General features: G+C 35.3%; 1 protein-coding gene across 3 annotated transcripts in view; it reads left to right on the forward strand.

Annotated features, from left to right (window-relative positions):
• PIK3C3 (phosphatidylinositol 3-kinase catalytic subunit type 3) overlaps positions 1 to 24,577 on the forward strand; it is a 180,665-nt gene that overhangs the window by 111,196 nt on the left and 44,892 nt on the right. For all 3 annotated transcript variants that reach the window (XM_068563200.1, XM_068563202.1, XM_068563201.1), the window contains exons 14-20: positions 1,888 to 1,993; positions 3,487 to 3,603; positions 8,924 to 9,055; positions 11,250 to 11,378; positions 12,037 to 12,106; positions 14,054 to 14,118; positions 16,780 to 16,864. In XM_068563200.1, the coding sequence (XP_068419301.1) occupies positions 1,888 to 1,993; positions 3,487 to 3,603; positions 8,924 to 9,055; positions 11,250 to 11,378; positions 12,037 to 12,106; positions 14,054 to 14,118; positions 16,780 to 16,864 (704 nt within the window). The remainder of the gene's footprint in view (positions 1 to 1,887; positions 1,994 to 3,486; positions 3,604 to 8,923; positions 9,056 to 11,249; positions 11,379 to 12,036; positions 12,107 to 14,053; positions 14,119 to 16,779; positions 16,865 to 24,577) is intronic.

Raw genomic sequence — 24,577 nt, forward strand, 5'->3', positions numbered from 1 at the left:
AAGAAGAAAAATTTGGATGATTGTATTGATCAATAAGGGGTTTGTTTTTAGAGTTAGAGAAGCTAGGTAAGAGCTATCTGCTGGTTGATTCCAGACAGGGCTTGCTAGTAGTACAGCACAACTACAAGAAGCATTTTAAAGGAAAAAATCAACAGGGCCTAGTGACTAATTGAATATAGGTGTTTGAAGTGAAGGACTGTGACCTAGGTTTGGCTCTAGATGCACAGACCACAAATTAAACACAGAGTGCCAGTTATAGTTTTAGGTAGAGCCTGTGTTCTCTGGTTTGGTTACAGCCTCACGTGATTCAAACTGTAGCCCAAATGGCTGAAATATTGATAATGCCTTCAATTGAGATAGAAAAATAACTCATTTAGTGTGATAACTTCAGTTTTACACATCTTCGGTTAAAAATGACAAGCAGTGTCTTGAAAAGGGGATCTGCTGCTTGAAAATTAGGGTAGTTGAATATAAAAGCAGATCACCTAATGACATGCAAAGTTAGGCCTTAGATGTGGGAAAAGGGATATATATTCATATTTGAGAATTATCAACATTGAGATACTTGTTAAATCCATGAGATTGGGGTCATTCATTCAACAATAATATATTGAGTATTATGAACCAGGCATGGAAGTGCTGAGGGTATCAAGATGGACAGGTAAGCTCTCTGCTCTCATGAAGTTTACCTTCTAGATGTTAACTATTTTCTTTCCAGAAATAGTATAAAGGAAAATAGTAAGCCCTGTGATTTGAGATTTGTGAAATACTATCAGTTAAGGAAGTTGAAAAGTTTCATGTGGTTTTTAAAGGTCAAACTGTGAGAGTAAGCTTAGTAGAAAGAATTCTAGCCGAGGACCCCAGAGTCCGGGGTTCTGATTTCAGCTCTTCAGTCAACTAATTGTGCCACCATGGGCAAGATACAGCCACCTCTAAGTTTCGCTATTGATAAAATAAGCAAGTTTCAAACTGCACGTCATTATCCATTGAAATCAATTTTAAGGCTCACAGTCTAGCATTTGTTATTTAAAGAAAAGTGAAATAGAACAGAGTAACAAATATTAACATATTGTTCACAGAATATTGCTTTGTGAAATTTTTTTCAGTTTTATGCATCTGTGTGCACACATGGGCTGTGTGTAACGAGTTGTGATCTAAAATGTATTTGTTAGTATGGCTTGTTCCAATCAGAACAGTTGGAAACACTGGATTAGACAACCTCTAAAATCTAATCCAGGTCATTATTTATATGATTATATGAATTGTATAAGCAGTTTAGGTTTAAGACTATATTTATATTTAAAATTTTTTTAACTCTCTAAAACCACAATTCTATGATGGAAAAATTGAAGATTATATATGGAATTTTGAGAAATGGGGAAATTGGATATGAAAGGAAAAATTAAGATTTTTATTTATCTTTCAGAGGTATGTTAATGAGAGAAGCTTCAGTGTTGTTGTTTTTTTTTTTTTCCGGAATAAGAGAGCCTTATGTAATACCAAAAGTATTACATATATTTTGAAAATATTTTTGTTCATGAGTTACTTGGTAGATTTGTGAGCTTACATAATTTCTGAAGATGTTACTGCTCTGTGTACCTCATAAAGCATTAGGAGAAAATGCTCATTTTGATGCCAAAATTTTTAGAAAATCTAGGATATTGTACACATTAAGGCATTCTGTTATTAATTTACCTTTATAGAAGGTTACATATGTTGTTCCTGAATTTTCAGCTTTAAAAAGAGTGATGATAGAATGTGTTTCATTACTCCCATTAATTATTTTTGCAAATGTGAATTGATCTGTTTTAATGGAAAGGCATAAGTGTTTACAAAATGATTCTGAGTTTCATTTCACATTTACATGAATGACTTTACATTTTTAAGGTATGTGATAGTGGAATGTGAAGATCAAGATACTCAGCAGAGAGATCCAAAGACCCACGAGATGTACTTGAATGTGATGAGACGGTTCAGCCAAGCATTGTTGAAGGTAACCGTTTAATGTAGGGGTTGGCAGACACGGTGCATGGGACATATCTGGCCTATTGCCTGTTTTGGTATGCCCTATGAGCTAAGGATTTTTATTTTTAAATAGTTGGAAAAATCACAAGAAGAATAATATTTTGTGACACATGAAAATTATGTGAAATTCACATTTCAGTGTTCATAAGTAAAATTTTATTGGGACATAGTCATGCTCATTTGTTTTCATATTGTTTGTGATCACTTTTGCACTCCAATAGGAGATAAATATCTGGTATGGAAACTCTATAGTCAGCAGGACCTAAAGTAGTTAATCCTTGGCCCTTTATAGTAAGTTTGTTGACTCCTGATTTAATAAAATAAACCTATACCTGGAACAGAAAACCCCAAAGCTTTGCTTTTTTATTGCACTCTCTGTTTTCTATTTTTATTGTTAAGACTAGGTATATTTATATAAATCTGGTAATGGTCATATTACAGATACTTTCTATATAACTTATATTTTTGCTTTTATAGTTTCTAGAGGTATGTAAGCCATTTTTCGCCTGGTATTCTTGTGACTGTTAAGGCAGTGTCACAGTTCAGCCAGCAGAAGGTGCACGGGCAATGAAAAGAAAACTGTCATGACATTAACTGTAATTTGCTGTAGAAATGTAATATTTTACTTCAGAGCATCTTTATCTACTGTTTCATGTTTCATTTAAATTTTCTTAAAAACGTAAGTCACATCTTATTGAACTCTTTGAGACTAAACTTTTGTATAGTTCTCAGAGGCCAGAGATTCTTTATATCTAACTGACTAGCAGATAAGCAGTTGGTCCTCTCTTCTAATCTCAGTTCTGTCACTTATAACCTTTGTCATCCTGTGAGGAAATTTCAGTCTCTTGGAGAATAAATTTCCATCTTCGAAATAAGGATGACAATTGCCAAGCTGCCTTTATCAATGTAATTGGAGAGATTAAATGAGAAAATGTTATTTTATAATATTTTATGAACTGAGAATTACTACATGAGACTTTATAGCATTTAGTTTTTATGGCTTCTGTTTTACTAAGCAAGCATATTATATTGCTCTTTGAGAACTTTTTTTTTTAAGTATATATTTATTTCCTTGAGGATAGTATTGTTTCTGCTGTATGCCCAGCACATTTTTGAAGAAATTATAGGCTTCCAGATACTTATTGAACTGGTGAGTGAATACATTTTGGGTGAATGAATTCTATCGTGTCACATGGTTGCGTGTGGGAAAAAAAGTGCAGTTTTTGTTAGACCAGTATTCGCTGAAGATTCAGATAATTTTCAATTGTGGAAGAGTTGGTGGTGTTTAACTAAGATAACAGGTTTATCATTATCTCTGAATAAAGATAATTAATTTTTTTCAATACTACTTTGTGTTGAAGTTTGTGGCTATTAAAAGAATAAAGGTCACCCATGCTATTGAAGAAACCCTAATCATTATGCTACATAGAATTAATTTTTCTTTCCTTTGAATCCCTTCAGGGTGATAAGTCTGTCAGAGTTATGCGTTCTTTGCTGGCTGCACAGCAGACCTTTGTAGATCGGCTGGTGCACCTAATGAAGGCAGTTCAACGTGAAAGTGGAAATCGTAAGAAAAAGGTAAACCTTTGGGCTTTGCTTTCTGTTTATGACTAATAATGTCTTGGTATCATAAAATACTGAGTTTTGGTACTGTCTCTTTTGTTGATATATTTTACGGGCATACCTCGGAGATATTGCGGGTTGTGTTCCAGACCACTGCAGTACAGCAAGTATCACCATAAAATGAGTCACACGAATTTTTTGGTTTCCCAGTGCATATAAAAGTTAGGTCTACACTATACTGTATTGTATAGACTATACTGTAGTCTGTTAAGTGTGCAATGGCATTATGCCTAAAGAAAGCAATGTATATACTTTAATTAAAAATATTGCTAAAAAATGCTAGCCATCATCTGAGCCTTCAGAGAATCATCATCTTTTTGCTGATGGAAGGCCTTGCCTCGAGGATGTGGCTGCTAACTGATCAGGGTGGCGGTTGCTGAAGGTTGGAGTGGCTGGGGCAATTTTGTAGAAGAAGACAACAATGAAGATAATTAAGCTTTGCCACATCAGTTGACTCTTCCTTTCACTAACAATTTGTTTTCACTGTAGCATGCAGCGCTCATTGACAGCATTTTTACCCACAGTAGAACTTCTTTCAAAATTGGAGTTTGTTCTCTCAAAGCCTGCCACTGCTTTATTAACAAACCTTATGGAATATTCTAAATCCTCTGTTTGTCATTTCACCAATATTCATAGCATCTTCACCAGGAGTAGATTCCATCTCAAGAAACTACTTTCTTTGCTCATCCCTAAGAAGCAACTTCTCATCTGTTAGTTTCATCACGAGTTTGCAGCAGTTAAGTCATATTTTCAGGCTCCCCTTCTAAGTCTAGCTGTCTTGCTAGTTACTTCTTCCACAGAAGTCTTGAACCTCCCAAAGTCATCCTAAGAGTTGGAATCAACTTCTTCCAAACTCCTGTTAATGTTGATATTTTGACCTCTTCCTGTGAGTCACAGTTATCCTTGATGGCATCTAGAATGGTGAATCCTTTCCAGAACATCGCCAATTTACTTTGTCCGGATCCCTCAGAGGAATCACCAACACTCACAGCCTTATGATAGTATTTTTTAAGTACTGAGACTTGAAAGTCAAAATTAGACTTTGATCCATGGGCTGCAGAATGGATATTATGTTAGCAGGCATAAAAAACATTAACTCACTGTACATCTTCACCAGAACTCTTGAGTGACCAGGTGCATTGTCAATGAGCAGTCATATTTTGAAAGGAATCTTTTTTTTTCTGACCAGTAGATATCAACAGTGGGCTTAAAATATTCAGTAAACCATATTGTAAACAGATGTGCTATTATCCAGGCTTTGTTCTTCATTTATAGAGCAGGCAGTCGATTTAGCATAATTCTTAAGGGCCTTAGGATTTTTGGAATGGTAAGTAAGCATTGGCTTAAACTTCAAGTTGCCAGCTGCATTAGCCCCTGACCAGAGAGTCAGCCTGTCCTTTGAAGCCTTGAAGCCAGGCATTGACTTCTTCTCTCTAGCTGTGAAAGTCCTAGATGGCATCTTCTTCCAATATAAGGCTGTATCATCTACCACTTTTGTTAATTATCTTAGCTAGATCTTCTGGATAACTTGCCGCAGCTTCTACGTCAGCACTTGCTGCTTCACCTTGCACTTTGATGCTATAGAGATGGCTTCTTTCCTTAAACCTCATGAACCAAGCTCTGCTAGCTTCAAACTTTTCTTCTGCAGCTTTCTCACCTCTTTCAGCCTTCATAGAATTGAAGAGAGTTAGGGCTTGCTCTGGTTTAGGCTTTGGCTTAAGGGAATGTTGTGGCCGGTTTGATTTCTATCCAGACCACTAAAACTGTCTCCAGATCAGCAATAAGGCCGTTTTGCTTTCTTATCATCCATGTGTTCATAGTAGTTTAATTTCCTTCAAGAATTTTTCCCTTGCATTCACAATTTGGCTGTTTGGCATAAGAGGCCTAGCTTTTGGCCTGTCTAGGCTTTCAACATGCCTTCCTCACTAGCTTAATTATTTCTAGGTTTTGATTTAAAGTGAGAGACATGTGACTCTTCCTTTCACTTAAACACATAGAAGCCATTGTAGGGTTGTAAATTGTCCTAATTTCAACACTGTGTCTCAGGGAATAGGGGAAGAAGGGAGAGGGAGAACAGCTGGTCAATGGAGCAGTCAAAACGCACGTAACATTTTATCGATTAGGTTCTCCATTTTATATGGGCTTGGTCCATGATGCCCCAAATCAATTACAATAGTAAAATCAAAGATCACTGATCACAGATCATCATAACAAGTATAATAATAGTGAGAAAGTTTGAAATATTGTGAAAATTACCAAAATGTAACGTAGAGACACAAGGTGAGCAAGTGCTGTTGGAAAATTGGCACCTATAGTCTTGCTTGACACAGGGTTGCAATAGACCTTCAATTTGTAAAAAATGCAATATCTGCATAGTGCACTAAAGTGAAGTGCAATTAAATGAAGTAGGCCTGTTATAGTAATAGGAGTGGTTAGAAGTACAGATTATGTATAGGACCCTATTTTATGAGTTTATATACATTGATTTTATCCACACAACAACCCTATAAGTTAGGTACTATTATTATCCCAATTGTAAGGAAAAGTAGGTAGTAGAAGGTTAAGTAATTTGCTAGATGTCCTCAGGTAGTAAGTGTTGAAGTTAGGATTTGTACCCAGACATTCTGAGTCCATATTTTTATCTACAGTGCTTTTCTGGCTCTCATTTTAGAATCTTAGTATCTTAGAATACAATTTATTTGACATGGAAAGAACCTCTAGAGATTATTTAGACTAGAATTTTTCTGAGAAAAAGAAGGTCCAGAGTAACTCGCCCAAGGTTGCAGAACTAGTGATAGTAACTGGCAATGTGTTCTCATGGCCAGTACATTGATTTTGCTCTCAACGGGGTGAGGTTTCTACTTGATGATAATAGATGAGCATCTCTTCTTCAGATGTTATTTTTCCTGATCTTTTGCCCAAATGATATGAAGGATTCATCTGATATCTTCTCTTTACCTAATCCCATAACTGGAAAATCTTTCTTAGTGACCTTTGTAAAACACCACAACACATTTTACTGTTCTTCAGAATTGTGAGAGGAAAGTGGAGAGACTAAAAGGTGAAAAATTGAGTCAGGAATTTAAAGGCAGGGGATCAGGTCTGGCAGAGATGCATGCAAGGAATAATGTTAACAAGGTTAGTGAGGAGAAAATAGGCTGAAGAGAAACACATGTTTATTGAGTTGGCATTTTCTTTGTTTTTGAGAAGAATCACAAATCCTGGTTAAATAACTAAATTCCTACTGCTGTTCCTCCAGGAGCCCTTCTCCCCAGAGGTGCCCTGGTGAGCAGCCGTGTGATCCCAGTGCTCACCAGCAGAAAGAATGCCTGTTCTTGTGACTGTCAGTTTGGGGCATGTATTTAAACCGCAGTTTGTTCTTATGTGACATACTCTTTTGTTCGCCACACATGAGCCTCTGGATACACCTCAGTTTTCGCTGTTCTGGAAGATGACTCCCTACTGGAGACAGCACTTATAGTCCCCAAAAATAAATGTTGTTTTTGCCACATATTGCAAAACACATATTGTTTTGCCTATATTTTAAGTCAGACAGTCCCAAATATAGTGTCAACATTGGCTAAAAATCTTTTCAGACATTTTTTCATGATGTGATAATAGACAAACATAGTTTTATTTACTTAGTTTTACTAGAAACAAGCCCTCGGGTTTTAGTGAAATGCCAAGATGACTCTCTACCACCATTATTTGTGTTATTACTAGGAATAATGAAATGACTACAGTTAATAATTTGCAATCATATGTAATAGTACTTTTCCATCCCTCATAACGAAGTTGGGAGAGACTTGCCTTGGTGAGTGCAACGGTGTTAAATGTGTGGCCAGGGGATCCAAGAGTTAGGTGTCCGATGGTAAAACAAATAATAATATTGTTGCCACCTTCTTTCCTTTGCTGATCTCATTTAGGAAAAATTCTCTTGATTGAGGTCTTTGAATGTAGATATTTGAGTTCTAATAAAAATGCATTGATTCCACACTTTTAAAAAAAGCGATTAAAGCTTTCATTTTGAATGTTAAGTAGTCTCTTTACACTTTGTGATTCTTTATGTTATAATATTTATTCTATAAAAATGTATCACATGCCTACTGTGTGCCAAGCACTTCTCTAGGTTCTGAGGATGCAGAGGTGAATATAAAAATCCCTACGTTTAGAATGTAAGGACCTTACATTCCTGTTGGAGGAGAAAGTTAACAAAATAAGTAAAATATATTTTATGCTAGAGAGCATCACGTGCTTTGGAGAAAAAGCTGGAAAGGGGAATAGGAAGTGCTGGGTTCGAGTATTAAGGCAGCTTTTCACTTCTCAATGGAATGGTCAGGAAGGCCTCACTGAGAGTTGATATTTGGACAGAAACCTGAAGCAAGTAGGGGAGCAAGCCACTGAATATCTAGAGAAGACTATTCCAGCCAGAAGAGCTGCAAGCACAAAGGCCGTGATATGGGAGCATGTGTGACATGTTTGAGAAATAGGAAGAAGCCCAGTGTATTAGGTCAAGTTTTCTCCCTTTAAGAACAAGCTCACCTGTTTAAAGAATGCAATACTCTCACAGCTTTCAAAGGAAATAGATTGTTATTTTGAAATTGAATAGATGGGCTTGGTCTAAACACTATAGATGCTGCTAAATGACAAAGCTGTTTCATCATGGCTTGAATTTCTCAATTTCTGAAATCTTGGCTCAATGCAGTATGCATGTGAGCTAAAGAAAATAAATAAATGGTGATATCTTGGGAAAAGTTCGATCAGACAGAGTCAATGAACAGTAAAAGGTAGGGTCCAAGTTCCTCCAAGTAAATTGAGTTTACTTTCTAAACCCAAAACATGCAGTGGAGCAGCTAATGAAATTCTTGCTTAATATTTGGTCATGAGAAATTAAGCTTCAAATGAAATTATATTCTCCTTGTGATTTCACAGATCCTTTGAAAATAGAAATTGCACCTTAAAGTCCAGCTTGAGTATACTCCTGATTCTCAGTTGCAGCAAGAGAAACATATTCCCTAACCTTATGAAAGTCCAGCTTTTCATAGGTCAAGGGATTGCTCCTTTTAAAGCATGCTGCTGCTTTTGTCAGGTGGATTATAAGTGCTTGTCTCTGACACATACTCTCTCCTTTATGTTGTATTACTTCGCATATACTTTTATGGTGCTTTGCAAATATTTTAAAGTTAATAGAATCAGTCTTTATGTCTTTACCATATGCTTTAAAAACCCCTTTTCCATTTTAACCTAATTAATACTTTCTAACTTGTTCTCCTAGAATGAGAGACTACAGGCATTGCTTGGAGACAACGAAAAGATGAACTTGTCAGATGTGGAACTTATCCCATTGCCTTTAGAACCCCAGGTGAAAATTAGAGGAATAATCCCAGAAACAGCTACATTATTTAAGGTAACTGTGGTGGATCTTCAGACACTACCTTTGAAAAAAGATACCTTTTATTTATCAGTGTGTTTTGTTTTAAGATCTTTTTGTATTATCAGTAGACATTTTTATGTGAAATGTATAAAATATTTTTATATCTCTGGATTTTTTTAATCTTTAATATTTGAGCTATTTATTAATCACCTGCTTTTTCTCATGTAAGCTTTTTTTTTAAAAAAAAGTAAAAGTTAAATTGCAAACTTAGACATTATAAGTTCCCGTGGTTAGATATGAGTTCCAGTTAACCTATGACTTAAATTTTTTCTTGTATTTTCAAGTGTAGTAATTCTCTTTAGTCCTTAATAGCATGCCAGACTTTCTTTTGGCTGGCCACCACCTGGATAGTTAGAAAGAACTGGTAGCAGCTGCCTTCTCTAAGCAGGCCAAAGGGCTGAGCATCATTACTTGTGAAGAAGCATCATTATCTGCTGGGCATCATATTGAAAGGTCTCTCTGAGGCATGATGTTTTAGGTCTTCTGATTCTAAGGGTAGAAGGGCATAAGTTGCATTGGGATATTACTTTGTATCAGATAAGAAAGGGCTCATAGATCAACAACTTGGGTATATGAAAACGGGTGTGATTACAGTAAAAAATAGTTGATTTTTTTAAGGGTGTGTTAAAGGCAGCCCATGGCAGCCCAGCTCACACAACTGCAACGTTAGTTTCATAAAGCAGTACTTAACCTTACTGCATATTACGGACTCTAATAGTTTCTATTCTTTTAAAAACTATTCTGTTGCATTAATTTTTAAATGTTGTTTGCAACCTATTTAATTGGTTTTAAAACTCATTATTGAATTATATCCTGCAATTTGAAAAATGCTGGTACAGGAGAGAAAATGCAAGTATTTCTTAGTTCATGCTAGAACTCCCAAATAAGACCTGCTTCTAATAATTCTCATTCCCTTAGGACTAATCAAACCCAGTGAATCAAAAAAGGAGTTTTATCATTTTTTTGCAAACAGGATGAAAAAGAATATCTAAGACAAAAAGCAGGAGTTGTAAGAGTGGGGCATAAGAATCTATCATTATTGTTTAGTGTATTCTGGATCCATTTTTCCCTTAATAATATAATTTTATAATTATGTCTTATATACACAAAGTAGATGGTCAATAAAATATCATGGGACATCATTTTAATCCTAACATTCAGTCCTGATTTTTTTCTTCCAGCCCTTATTAAGTATGTGGACATTCTTAAAAATTCTGAATTGCAGTTTACAATTAATGGTTCTAGGGCGTTTACCACATAACTCTAGCATTATAATTCTTAACCATTTTTGAGTCATGAATGCCTTTAAGAGTCCAATGAAAGTGATGGATTGGATACTGTAGAATGTTACCCATATGCTTGTACATACACTGAAATGTCTGCACAGAGTTGTAGGGGAATCCATGAATTCCTGTTGTCTTTTTATGAACTCCTTACAGCTGAAAAGGTTATGCACCTAGTTTTCAATATTTTTAAACAGTATTTTGTAGACCTTAGCTTAAGAATGAAAGCTAGATCTCCATGGGGAGTGAACCCCTTAAGGCACTGGGATTAGTGCTTAGTTATCCTGAGGTTGTCAGCTGCTTGCATTAGATTTCAGATGAAATCTAAATTTCAGAATCAGATCCGAGTCTGAAAAGGGAAATTACAACAAAGAACCTCTTGCTTATCATTTATCTTTAGGAAGATCACTTCCAGTTCTTCTTGAGCTTTTGTGAGCTAGGGTACAAGGTAATTTATAAAATATATTTTTGCCTGAGGTGATAAAAGGATACTACAAATTTAAGATAATTTAAAGTTTGGAGTTTCAGTCCACTAGAGGTTGTAGGTTCTAAACATATATTCTTTGAAGCATTTTTGATGCCTTTTCCCCCAACATTTTATACGAAAGTTTTCAAACATACAGCAAAGTTGAAAGACTTTCACAGTAAACAACTGTATACCCACTACTTCTATCCTATTATTAACATTTTACTGTATTTGCTTTGTCACACGTCTGTTCATCCCTCTGTCTGATACTTTTTGTGCTATTGTTTCTCATGGCCTGTATAAATTAAAGTTATTATTATTTGTTTTCTTTATTAGACTCATTTCTTTTCTTTAGATTATTATAAATTTCCCCACATTTCCATCTTATATAATTTGAAAATAATATTTTTATTTCCAGAGTGCCCTTATGCCTGCACAGTTATTCTTTAAGACAGAAGATGGAGGCAAATATCCAGTTATATTTAAGCATGGGGATGATTTACGCCAAGATCAACTTATTCTCCAAATCATTTCACTCATGGACAAGGTGAACATAACCGTATGTTGGTAGGGAACAGTTTTTCATTTTAGAAATCGATGATTCAGTGGATATGCTATACATGGACAGAATTGTTTGTAACATTCAGATGCAGTCCTAGAAAGCTGAACAATCTCCACTTGATCTTGAGCAAATTTAGTTGTTTTTGTACATTGCAGGATGGCTCTTGTGATTAGTATAAAATGAAACTGCATGTGTTCCTTTTTATAAAAACTTTTTTCCCAGTTAAGTTCTTTCAATGTTAAATTTAGTAATTTTCTTCCTCTTAGTCAATTAAATCTTCTTTTTTAAATCCTGTTTCTGTCCCTGGCTTATAAAGGAAAATATTTGTCCTCATTTCCTTTTTCTGAGTTCTAAAATACTTTGTGACCAGTAAGGCCTGCATAAATCCTTAGGAGGAACCCTTCTGTTCATCGAAAACTGACAGTGATTTAGAAAAAGATAAAAAATTTGACATACCACCATGTAAAGTGTTTAATACATTTATTTTGATAATAAATAAAAGTTAAATTAACTAATTGATTTAATTAAACCTTAATTTAGGTTTACCTCCTAAATCTCTGTGTATTAAACTGCTATAGTACTTGCGTGCAAAACTATTTTATAACATTCTTTTCATTTGGTTAATATAACTTTTGATTTTAAGCTGCTACGAAAAGAAAATCTGGATTTGAAGTTGACGCCCTATAAAGTATTAGCCACTAGTACAAAACATGGTAAGTTTATTTTATAACATGATTATTTATTTCAGTGTCCAATGAGTATACTTTTCCTTTTTTAATTGAAAATTGTTAAGAATGTTAGAGGTTGAACTCATTTGTAACACTGAAGACCACTTGGGCCTTCCTGACTGCCGGCCTACCTTCCCTCTCTCCCTCCCTCCCTCCCTCCATCCCTCCCTTTCTTCCTTCTGTCCTTCCTTCCTTTTATACCTCTTGGAATCATTAAACAACATATTTGGAAGAAAAATTAGCACCTTTCTGATATATTTCTTTGCATTCAAAACTTTCAGTAGCTACAAACTACAGTAGTTTTCTTCCATGGTGTTCTGTATCTGGAATCATTACTGAGCGTTACTAAAACCCAGAGAGGCTGTGCCCTGCTTATACAAGCCACTCAGCAGATGATGTTGCCTTATCCACTAATTTTTTTTTTAGTATATGTCTAAGTCTTTTTGAGATTGAGTAACCTCTGGAAATTTGGCAGAAGATTCCCTAGGAATGCTTGCCTAATGCCTATTGTAAATTTTATAATCTTGTTACTCTTAGAGCTTCTTACCCTTAGGTACCTTGAAGAAACAAGTACCTGTTTTATTTTAGGCTTTCTGCCCTTCTCCAGGCCACTCCCAAATCTTTTTGATGGTTTAATTCCTCTTCTCATTTTTCTCTCAGAATGATATTGTTAAAAGTGCAAACATTCTACCATCCTACATAGATTGATTTATTTAGCTTTCATTTGCTCTTGGGACAAAGACAAAAGCCTTAGCTTAGTTTACAAGTTCTCGCATGGTATGACATACTTCTGCACCTATCTCTGTCACCTCTTTTTTGCCACCCTCCCCCTTGCTTCTTAGGCTTTAGCCACACCAGCCACCTTCCATTTTCTCAAATGTACCATGCTCTTTTCAGTCTTATATGATCATTGTCTTTAATATCCTTTCCGCTTTACTAATTAATCTTTATTATCCTTCAAAACATGGTTCAGATGTCAGATGTCCTCTGATCCCTGTTGTAATATAGGTCTCCCTATGCTATTCTCTTTCGTTCATAGTTTTTATCCCAATAAAACTTGCAAGCTTGTAAGAGCTTTGAAAGGAGGGTCAAGGCTCTATTTTTGCTTACCTGGCCAAGTTCTTGCTACATAGTAGAAAAACTATAAACGTCTGTTAAGTGCATTAATGCAGACTGTTCAGTACTTATGATATAAGAATAAATGATACATTTCTTACTCTAAAGAAATATACAGTCTCCTAATTTGCATGTGAATAATTATAATGTAAGGCTTACCAAAACCAGATCATGGTTGTTTATGATCCTGAAATAGTTTCCATCATTCAACTTTGATTTTTTTTCACAGATTTGTAGTTTTATACTTCTTTTGTTGTCCCTAGACTTACCAGACTTACTTTTTCTCCTTGTTCTCCTGTATACTATCTTCTTTCCCTTCTTTTTGGTAGTTTAAGGGATTTATACTTCCCTCTCATATCATTTCCAGGGAATGGCAGAAGATGGAATATTACACAAAGAAAGCCAATGAATATACTATAATTTTAGGGTTAGGTGATTGATATTCCACAATTCCAGATTTCTTAAAATGATTTTAAACTCAGAATAATTTTAATTGACATATGTTATAATACTATAGAAAGAAATTTTTATGCCAGATTTAAGAAGCCTAACATATTACTTTGTGTTCCTTGTGTATAATAATAGAAATTGGCCTAGAGAAGCATACAGATTGTCAGCTTAATTTTTTTTTAAAGTTTCCTTGTAGTTCCTATGATGTAAATGCCAGTGTATACTAAATACAATGTTTATAGACCTCTTTAAGCTATTAGGTTTGTAGTGTATACATTTTCAAATGAAGACTATTCTTAGCAGAATCTTTATTTTTATTGCTTCACCAATAGCTATGCTTAATACAATGCATCTGTTTCTGTGTAGGCTTCATGCAGTTTATCCAGTCAGTTCCTGTTGCTGAAGTTCTTGATACAGAAGGAAGCATTCAGGTACAGTATCTATTTTAAAGATTTATAAACTTCATGAATATATTCTTATCATAAAAATTTCAATCTTTATAAAAAGTATATATAGTAATGACAGTCTCTTTTTATCACTCGTCTTCCCTAAAGTTGTTTTCCTTTCCTGAGAAGTAAACAATGCTAACAGTTGGAAATGCTTCCATGGTTGATGTTCAGTTCCTTAAAATGGGCCTAACACATAATAGGAGATCAGGAATTAATTGGCAAACAAAGTTTAAATTTGTTAAAGTTCATGGTTGCATTATATTTCAAAGTATGGAAATATTATAATTTATTTAGCCATCAGTGAACATTATGATTATTTCCGATTTTTGTTGTTTGTCAGAACAGTGCTACAGTGATATTTTTGCTCGTACATGTTTGGCACAATTATTTTTTTAAGACCCTTATCCCCACCTCCAAAGTCATTTATCTCCTTTAATATGAGAAAAGCCAAGTTGTTTCTGGGACTAAGCCATGTATATCTTTGGATTTTTTTTTTACATTTTAAATATGTGAATTAGTGTTTAATGCAGAATTCTTATTATTTCTTAATAGTTTATTTTGTTAATTTTTAAATATAATTTTTCTTTTTCCTAAGAAAAATGTATATAATTCACACAGAAAAATTGATATGCCTGAGATGAAAAATAATACAGTGAAAGACTTGATAGAGGATATTTGCTATAGTGTGTTTTTGTGTTTCTCAGTTTAGAGTGTCTCAGTAATTCGGTATGGAGTTTAGATTTGCAAGAAAGCGTTACTCTGATTTGTTGGCAAAACAGGTGGTTGATTCTGTTGTTTGGTTTGGGGTACAGTCATGTTCAGTGGTTAAAAGCTCACGCTCAAAACATCAAACTGCGTGAGTTCGAAGTTTGGCTCTGCAGCTTTCTAGCTAGATTTTGAGTAACCTTGCAAGCAGGTTAGCCTTTAGCTGGTATTTGGCTTTCAGTGAGAACTTGGCTTTTAACTGATAAGGGTGGTTCACATACCTAGACTGTTTGTACAAATAATATGATTTATAGCAAACAACCTGCTTTCCTTCTAGAATTTTGATAGTTACTGAACTAAATAGACTGTAGAGGGTGCCTGTATGACCAGCCCCCAGTAAGTATGCTCAGTGTATGCCTTCACAGAAGACAGCAAGGAGGATTGCACATGGAATTCACAGGCTTTGCCTGTGTGTTTTTCCCATGCTGATCCTGTTGTGTATACTTTTGCTGTAATACTCACTGCTTGTGGTACAACTGTAAGTTGAGTCTGTGACCTCACCTAACAAATCAAACCTGTCAGAGGTCTAGGGGACCCCCTAACATACCCTTCAAGTCTCAGTTTTTATATCTGTAAAATTTGGATAATGATGAAGAGTACCTAGCTCTAGAATTGTTCTGAAGATGACATGAAATGTATGCAGAGCTTCAACACACGTTCTAACTGAAGTAATTGTTTAATAAAGTTATCAATTATTATGTTGCTCTGTGCAATTATGATTTTGTAAAATAAAGCCAATGACAGTTTGTGTCCTGATTCTTAGTTGCATGTGTGATCTATGTAAATAATTTTGCTGAGTCATAGCTTATCTCATCTTCAACTTTAGTAGATAATTAAAAATTGTTTTCCAAAATAATTGTTTTTGGAAACAACTGTTTCTCATTGCTACCCATCTTTGCCTAATCTTGGTATTGTCAAACTTCTAAATTTTGGTATTTATTATTATTTAGTTTGCATTTCCCTGATTACCTGAAAGATTGAGTATTTAATAATATGTGTAGGCCATTTATTTCTTCTGTGAAGTGCTTGTTCATATCTTTTGCCCATTTTCATGTTGGGTTGTTTGTCTTTTCCTTATTGATTTATAGGAGTTATTTATATATTCTAGATATAGATTCTTTGTCAAACTTACAAAGTGTTCCAAAAAGCTTAAAACATAGGATAAACTTACTTTTTTAATAGTATGTTAGTTGTATTTTCAAATAATATACACTGTGTATTTTTCTTTAACATCTAGATGTAAGGGAATAGGTCCAGTTGGTAATCTGGGGAAAAAAATAAATGCACAATTTTACCCAGTGTTTCCAGACTCTTTGGACCTCTAGTGTATTTATCGTGCCCCTATAATTCTTTGGTTCAGTCTGCATCTCTTATATTTATCTTTCTGTCACTTTCCTCTGAATCTGAAAATTCTTAGCATTGCATTCTAATTATTTTGAAAATTGGAATGTAACTTTATTGAGTTTGTTAATGGTAACAGTGTTTCAGTGGCCATACTTAAAAGGTAATTTTAAAAACTCATGTTCACTTTTAGGAGAATGTATGATACCCAAAAAACCCCTCATGTTTACATTCAGGAGAAAGGTGAAACAAACTGATAAATTAAGTATAGAGATATAGCAGTAAGTTCATTTAATGTTTTCCCCTGTGGTATAGAAGTAGCAGGCTTTTATTTATTTATTTGTTTGTTTGTTTGTCTTAGCCTATAAGCATAGTAATAAGACTGATTCCTGAGGAATATGCTTCCTAAAGTCCACATTTTATAATTACTGACTGCTTTACACCAGGCACCTCTTTGTCATTATTTACAATTTTTAAATGCCTAATTTGTTTAAGGATTGTATTGAATTTATAAACATGTAAATAATATCTTTTCAGAACTTTTTTAGAAAATATGCACCAAGTGAGAATGGGCCAAATGGGATCAGTGCTGAAGTTATGGATACTTATGTTAAAAGCTGTGGTAAGTTTTTCAACTTACTACTTTTCATTGATATGTGGGAATAAAGGAAAACAAGCTATCCTGATATTACCATACTCATACACATTTAGAACATGTTAGGATTTTTTCTAGTCCATTTGGGCTACAATAACAAAATACCAGAGACTGGGTGACTTACAAACAACAGAAATTTATTTCTCACAGTTGTACAGGCTGGAAGTCTGAGATAAGATGCCAGCCTGGTCAGGTGAGGGCCTTCTTTGGGTCAAAGACTTGTTATTGTATCTACACCTGGTGGGAGGGGCTAGGGAGCTCTGTGGGGTATCTTTTATAAGGGGCTAATCCCATTCGTGAGGGCTAAGCACCTCCCGAAGTTCCCACCTCCTAACACCACTACCTTGGGCATTAGGATTTCAGCATGTGAATTTTGAGGGGACACAAACATTCAAACCACAGCAGTTTTAAATGCTCTATAAGAAGATTAAAAGATACAAAATGTGAAAAAAGAGGTCATTAATGTTTTGACGTAATAGTAGGAATAAGGTGTAAATTCTGTTTACTCTTTTATAGATGCATCTGTTTTTTTTTTAACATCTTTATTAGAGTATAATTGATTTACAATGTTGTGTTAGTTTCTGCTGTATAACAAAGTGAATCAGCTATATGTATACATATATCCCCATATCCCCTCCCTCTTGCATCTCCCTCCCATCCTCCCTATCCCACCTCTCTAGGTGGTCACAAAGCACCAAGCTGATCTCCCTGTGCTATGTCGCTGCTTCCCACTAGCTATCTATTTTACATTTCAGAGTGTATATATGTCTAGAACACTCTCTCACTTCATCCCAGCTTACCCTTACCCTTCCCTGTCCTCAAGTCCATTCTCTACATCTGCATCTTTCTTCCTGTCCTGCCCCTAGGTTCATCAGAACCGTTTTTTTTTTTTTTTTTCATTCCATATATGTGTGTTAGCATATGGTATTTGTTTTTCTCTTTCTGACTTCACTCTGTATGACAGACTCTAGGTCCATCCACCTCACTACAGATAACTCAATTTCATTTCTTTTTATGGCTGAGTAATATTCCATTGTATATATGTGCCGCATCTTCTTTATCCATTCATCTGTCAGTGGACACCTAGGTTGCTTCCATGTCCTGGCTACTGTAAATAGTGCTACAATAAACACTGTGGTACAGGACTCTTTTTTTTTTTTTTATGTAATGTCTGAAACATTTATATTAACATATTTCCATACAAATACAAATGTAAGATTTTTAGAAATTTCATGTAATGTCTGAAACATTTATATTAACATATTTCCATACATATTTCCATACAAATACAAATGTAAGATTTTTAGAAATTTCATGTAATGTCTGAAACGTTTATATTAACATATTTCCATACAAATAACCCAATGAAAGTTTAGTATTAGTTGTTTTGTTTGTTTTTTTATACTGCAGGTTCTTATTAGGCATCAATTTTATACACATCAGTGTATACATGTCAATCCCAATCGCCCAATTCAGCACACCACCATCCCCACCTCACCGCAGTTTTCCCCCCTTGGTGTCCATATGTCCATTCTCTACATCTGTGTCTCAACTTCTGCCCTGCAAACTGGCTCATCTGTACCATTTTTCTAGGTTCCACATACATGCATTAATATACGATATTTGTTTTTCTCTTTCTGACTTACTTCACTCTGTATGACAGTCTCTAGATCCATCCACATCTCAACAAATGACTCAATTTCGTTCCTTTTTATGGCTGAGTAATATTCCATTGTATATATGTACCACAAATTCTTTATCCATTCGTCTGTTGATGGGCATTTAGGTTGCTTCCATGACCTGGCTATTGTAAATAGTGCTGCAATGAACATTCGGGTGCATGTGTCTTTTTGAATTACGGTTTTCTCTGGGTATATGCCCAGTAGTGGGATTGCTGGGTCATATGGTAATTCTATTTTTAGTTTTTTAAGGAACCTCCATATTGTTCTCCATAGTGGCTGTATCAATTTACATTCCCACCAACAGTGCAAGAGGGTTCCCTTTTCTCCACACCCTCTCCAGCATTTGTTGTTTGTAGATTTTCTGATGATGCCCATTCTAACAGGAGTGAGGTGATACCTCATTGTAGTTTTGATTTGCATTTCTCTAATAATTAGTGATGTTGAGCATCTTTTCATGTGCTTCGTGGCCGTCTGTATGTCTTCTTTGGAGAAATGTCTATTTAGGTCTTCTGCCCATTTTTGGATTGGGGTGTTTGTTTCTTTGATATTGAGCTGAATGAGCTGTTTATATATTTTGGAGATTAATCCTTTGTCCGTTGATTCATTTGCAAATATTTTCTCCCATTCTGAGGGTTGTCTTTTCGTCTTCTTTATGGTTTCCTTTGCTGTGCAAAAGCTTTGAAGTTTCATTAGGTCCCACTTGTTTATTTTTGTTTTTATTTCCATTACTCTAGGAGGTGGATCAAAAAAGATCTTGCTGTGATTTATGTCAAAGAGTGTTCTTCCTATCTTTTCCTCTAAGAGTTTTATAGTGTCCAGTCTTATATTTAGGTCTCTAATCCATTTTGAGTTTATTTTTGTGTATGGTGTTAGGGAGTATTCTAATTTCATTCTTTTACATGTAGCTGTCCAGTTTTCCCAGCACCACTTATTGAAGAGACTGTCTTTTCTCCATTGTATATCTTTGCCTCCTTTGTCATAGATTAGTTGACCATAGGTGCGTGGGTTAATCTCTGGGCTTTCTATCTTGTTCCATTGATCTATGTTTCTGTTTTTGTGCCAGTACCATATTGTCTTGATTACTGTAGCTTTGTAGTATAGTCTGAAGTCAGGGAGTCTGATTCCTCCAGCTCCATTTTTTTGCCTCAAGACTGCTTTGGCTATTCGAGGTCTTTTGTGTCTCCATACAAATTTTAAGATGATTTGTTCTAGCTCCGTAAAAAATGCCATTGGTAATTTGATAGGGATTGCATTGAATCTGTAGATTGCTTTGAGTAGTATACTCATTTTCACAATGTTGATTCTTCCAATCCAAGAACATGGTATATCTCTCCATCTGTTGGTATCATCTTTAATTTCTTTCATCAGTGTCTTATAGTTTTCTGCATACAGGTCTTTTGTCTCCCTAGGTAGGTTTATTCCTAGGTATTTTATTCTTTTTGTTGCAATGGTAAATGGGAGTGTTTCCATAATTTCTCTTTCAGATTTTTCATCATTAGTGTATAGGAGTGCAAGAGATTTCTGTGCATTAATTTTGTATCCTGCAACTTTACCATATTCATTAATTAGCTCTAGCAGTTTTCTGGTGGCAGTTTTAGGATTCTCTATGTATAGTATCATGTCATCTGCAAACAGTGACAGTTTTACTTCTTCTTTTCCAATTTGTATTCCTTTTATTTCTTTTTCTTCTCTGATTGCTGTGGCTAGGACTTCCAGAACTATGTTGAATAATAGTGGTGAGAGTGGACATCCTTGTCTCGTTCCTGATCTTAGAGGAAATGCTTTCAGTTTTTCACCATTGAGAATGATGTTTGCTGTGGGTTTGTCATATATGGCCTTTATTATGTTGAGGTAGGTTCCCTCTATGCCCACTTTCTGGAGAGGTTTTATCAGAAATGGGTGCTGAATTTTGTCAAAAGCTTTCTCTGCATCTATTGAGATGATCATATGGTTTTTCTCCTTCAATTTGTTAATATGGTGTATCACATTGATTGATTTGCATATATTGAAGAATCCTTGCATCCCTGGGATAAATCCCACTTGATCGTGGTGTATGATCCTTTTAATGTGTTGTTGGATTCTGTTTGCTAGTATTTTGTTGAGGATTTTTGCATCTATATTCATCAGTGATATTGGTCTGTAATTTTCTTTTTTTGTAGTGTCTCTGTCTGGTTTTGGTATCAGGGTGATGGTGGCCTCATAGAATGAGCTTGGGAGTGTTCCTTCCTCTGCAATTTTTTGGAAGAGTTTGAGAAGGATGGGTGTTAGCTCTTCTCTAAATGTTTGATAGAATTCACCTGTGAAGCCATCTGGTCCTGGACTTTTGTTTGTTGGAAGATTTTTAATCACAGTTTCAATTTCATTACTTGTGATTGGTCTGTTCATATTTTCTATTTCTTCCTGATTCAGTCTTGGAAGGTTATACCTTTCTAAGAATTTGTCCATTTCTTCCAGGTTGTCCATTTTATTGGCATAAAGTTGCTTGTAGTAGTCTCTTAGGATGCTCTGTATTTCTGCGGTGTCTGTTGTAACTTCTCCTTTTTCATTTCTGATTTTATTGATTTGAGTCCTCTCCCTCTTTTTCTTGATGAGTCTGGCTAATGGCTTATCAATTTTGTTTATCTTCTCAAAGAACCAACTTTTAGTTTTATTGATCTTTGCTATTGTTTTCTTTGTTTCTATTTCATTTATTTCTGCTCTGATCTTTATGATTTCTTTCCTTCTGCTAACTTTGGGTTTTGTTTGTTCTTCTTTCTCTAGTTTCTTTAGGTGTAAGGTTAGATTGTTTACTTGAGATTTTTCTTCTTTCTTGAGGTAGGCTTGTATAGCTATAAACTTCCCTCTTAGAACTGCTTTTGCTGCATCCCATAGGTTTTGGGTCATCGTGTTTTCATTGTCATTTGTCTCTAGGTATTTTTTTATTTCCTCTTTGATTTCTTCAGTGATCTCTTGGTTATTTAGTAACGTATTGTTTAGCCGCCATGTTTTTGTCTTTTTTACGTTTTTTTCCCTGTAATTCATTTCTAATCTCATAGTGTTGTGGTCAGAAAAGATGCTTGATATGATTTCAATTTTCTTAAATTTACTGAGGCTTGATTTGTGACCCAAGATGTGATCTATCCTGGAGAATGTTCCGTGCGCACTTGAGAAGATCGTGTAATCTGCTGTTTTTGGATGGAATGTCCTATATATATCAATTAAATATATCTGGTCTATTGTGTCATTTAAAGCTTCTGTTTCCTTATTTATTTTCATTTTGGATGATCTGTCCATTGGTGTAAGTGAAGTGTTAAAGTCCCCCACTATTATTGTGTTACTGTCGATTTCCTCTTTTATAGCTGTTAGCAGTTGCCTTATGTATTGAGGTGCTCCTATGTTGGGTGCATATATATTTATAATTGTTATATCTTCTTCTTGGATTGATCCCTGGATCATTATGTAGTGTCCTTCCTTGTCTCTTGTAACATTCTTTATTTTAAAGTCTATTTTATCTGATATGAGTATAGCTACTCCAGCTTTCTTTTGATTTCCATTTGCATGGAATATCTTTTTCCATCCCCTCACTTTCAGTCTGTATGTGTCCCTAGGTCTAAAGTGGGTCTCTTGTAGACAGCATATATATGGGTCTTGTTTTTGTATCCATTCAGCCAATCTATGTCTTTTGGTTGGGGCATTTAATCCATTCACGTTTAAGGTAATTATCGATATGTATGTTCCTATGACCATTTGCTTAATTGTTTTGGGTTTGTTTTTGTAGGTCCTTTTCTTCTCTTGTGTTTCCCACTTAGAGAAGTTCCTTTAGCATTTGTTGTAGAGCTGGTTTGGTCGTGCTGAATTCTCTTAGCTTTTGCTTGTCTGTAAAGCTTTTGATTTCTCCATCAAATCTAAATGAGATCCTTGCTGGGTAGAGTAATCTTGGTTGTAGGTTCTTCCCTTTCATCACTTTAAGTATATCATGCCACTCCCTTCTGGCTTGCAGAGTTTCTGCTGAGAAATCAGCTGTTAACCTTATGGGAGTTCCCTTGTACGTTATTTGTCATTTTTCCCTTGCTGCTTTCAATAATTTTTCTTTGTCTTTAATTTTTGCCACTTTGATTACTGTGTGTCTCAGCGTGTTTCTCCTTGGGTTTATTCTGTATGGGACTCTCTGCGCTTCCTGGACTTGGGTGGCTATTTCCTTTCCCATGTTAAGGAAGTTTTCGACTATAATCTCTTCAAATATTTTCTCTGGTCCTTTCTCTCTCTCTTCTCCTTCTGGGACCCCTATAATGTGAATGTTGTTGCATTTAATGTTGTCCCAGAGGTCTCTTAGGCTGTCTTCATTTCTTTTCATTCTTTTTTCTTTAGTCTGTTCCGCAGCAGTGAATTCCACCATTCTGTCTTCCAGGTCACTTATCCGTTCTTCTGCCTCAGTTATTCTGCTATTGATTCCTTCTAGTGTAGTTTTCATTTCAGTTATTGTATTCGTCATCTCTGTTTGTTTGTTCTTTAATTCTTCTAGGTCTTTGTTAATCATTTCTTGCATCTTCTCAATCTTTGCCTCCATTCTTATTCCGTGGTACTGGATCATCTTCACTATCATTATTCTGAATTCTTTTTCTGGAAGGTTGCCTATCTCCACTTCATTTAGTTGTTTTTCTGGGGTTTTTTCTTGTTCCTTCATCTGGTACATAGCCCTCTGCCTTTTCATCTTCTCTATCTTTCTGTAACTGTGGTTTTTGGTCCACAGGCTGCAGGATTGTAGTTTTTCTTGCTTCTGTTATCAGCCCTCTGGTGATTGAGGCTATCTGAGAGGCTTGATGGGAGGCTCTGGTGGTGGGTCTACAGGACTCTTTTTGAATGATGGTTTTTCTCAGGGTGTATGCCCATAGTGGGATTGCTGGGTCATATGGTAGTTCTGTTTTTACTATTTTAAGGAACCTCCATACTGTTCTCCATAGTGGCTGTATCAATTTACATTCCCACCAACAGTGCAAGAGGGTTCCCTTTTCTCCACACCCTCTCCAGCATTTATTGTTTATAGATTTTTTGATGATGGCCATTCTGACTGGTGTGAGGTGATACCTCATTGTAGTTTTGATTTGCATTTCTCTAGTGATTAGTGATTTTGAGCATCCTTTCATGTTTGTTGGCAGTCTGTATATCTTTGGAGAAATGTCTATTTAGATCTTCTGTCCATTTTTGGATTGGGTTGTTTGTTTTTTTGATATTGAGCTGCATGAGCTGCTTGTGTATTTTGGAGATTAATCCTTTGTCAGTTGCTTTGTTTGCAAATATTTTCTCCCATTCTGAGGGTTGTCTTTTTGTCTTGTTCATGGTTTCCTTTGCTGTGCAAAAGCTTTGAAGTTTCATTAGGTCCCATTTGTTTATTTTTGTTTTTATTTCCATTTCTCTAGGGGGTGGGTCAAAAAGGATCTTGCTGTGATTTATGTCCAAGAGTGTTCTTCCTATGTTTTCATCTAAGAGTTTTATAGTGTCTGGCCTTACATTTAGGTCTTTAATCCATTTTGAGTTTATTCTTGAGTATGGTGTTAAGAAGTATTCTAGCTGTCCAGTGTTCCAGCACCACTTATTGAAGAGGCTATCTTTTCTCCATTGTATATTCTTACCTCCTTTATCAAAAATAAGGTGACCATATGTGCGTGGGTTTATCTCTGGGCTTTCTATCCTGTTCCATTGATCTATATTTCTGTTTTTGTGCCAGTACCATACTATCTTGATTACTGTAGCTTCATAGTATAGCCTGAAGTCATGGAGCCTGATTCCTGGGCTCTGTTTTTCTTCCTCTGGATTGCTTTGGCTATTCGGGATCTTTTGTGTTTCCATACAAATTGTGAATTTTTTTGTTCTAGTTCTGTGAAAAATGCCATTGGTAGTTTGATAGGGATTGCACTGAATCTGTGCATTGCTTTGGGTAGTATAGTCATTTTCACAATGTTGATTCTTCCAATCAAAGAACATGGTATATCTTTCCATCTGTTTGTATCATCTTTAATTT

Source organism: Eschrichtius robustus, chromosome 14 (genome assembly GCF_028021215.1).
Source record: "Eschrichtius robustus isolate mEscRob2 chromosome 14, mEscRob2.pri, whole genome shotgun sequence".
Lineage (NCBI taxonomy): Eukaryota > Metazoa > Chordata > Mammalia > Artiodactyla > Eschrichtiidae > Eschrichtius > Eschrichtius robustus.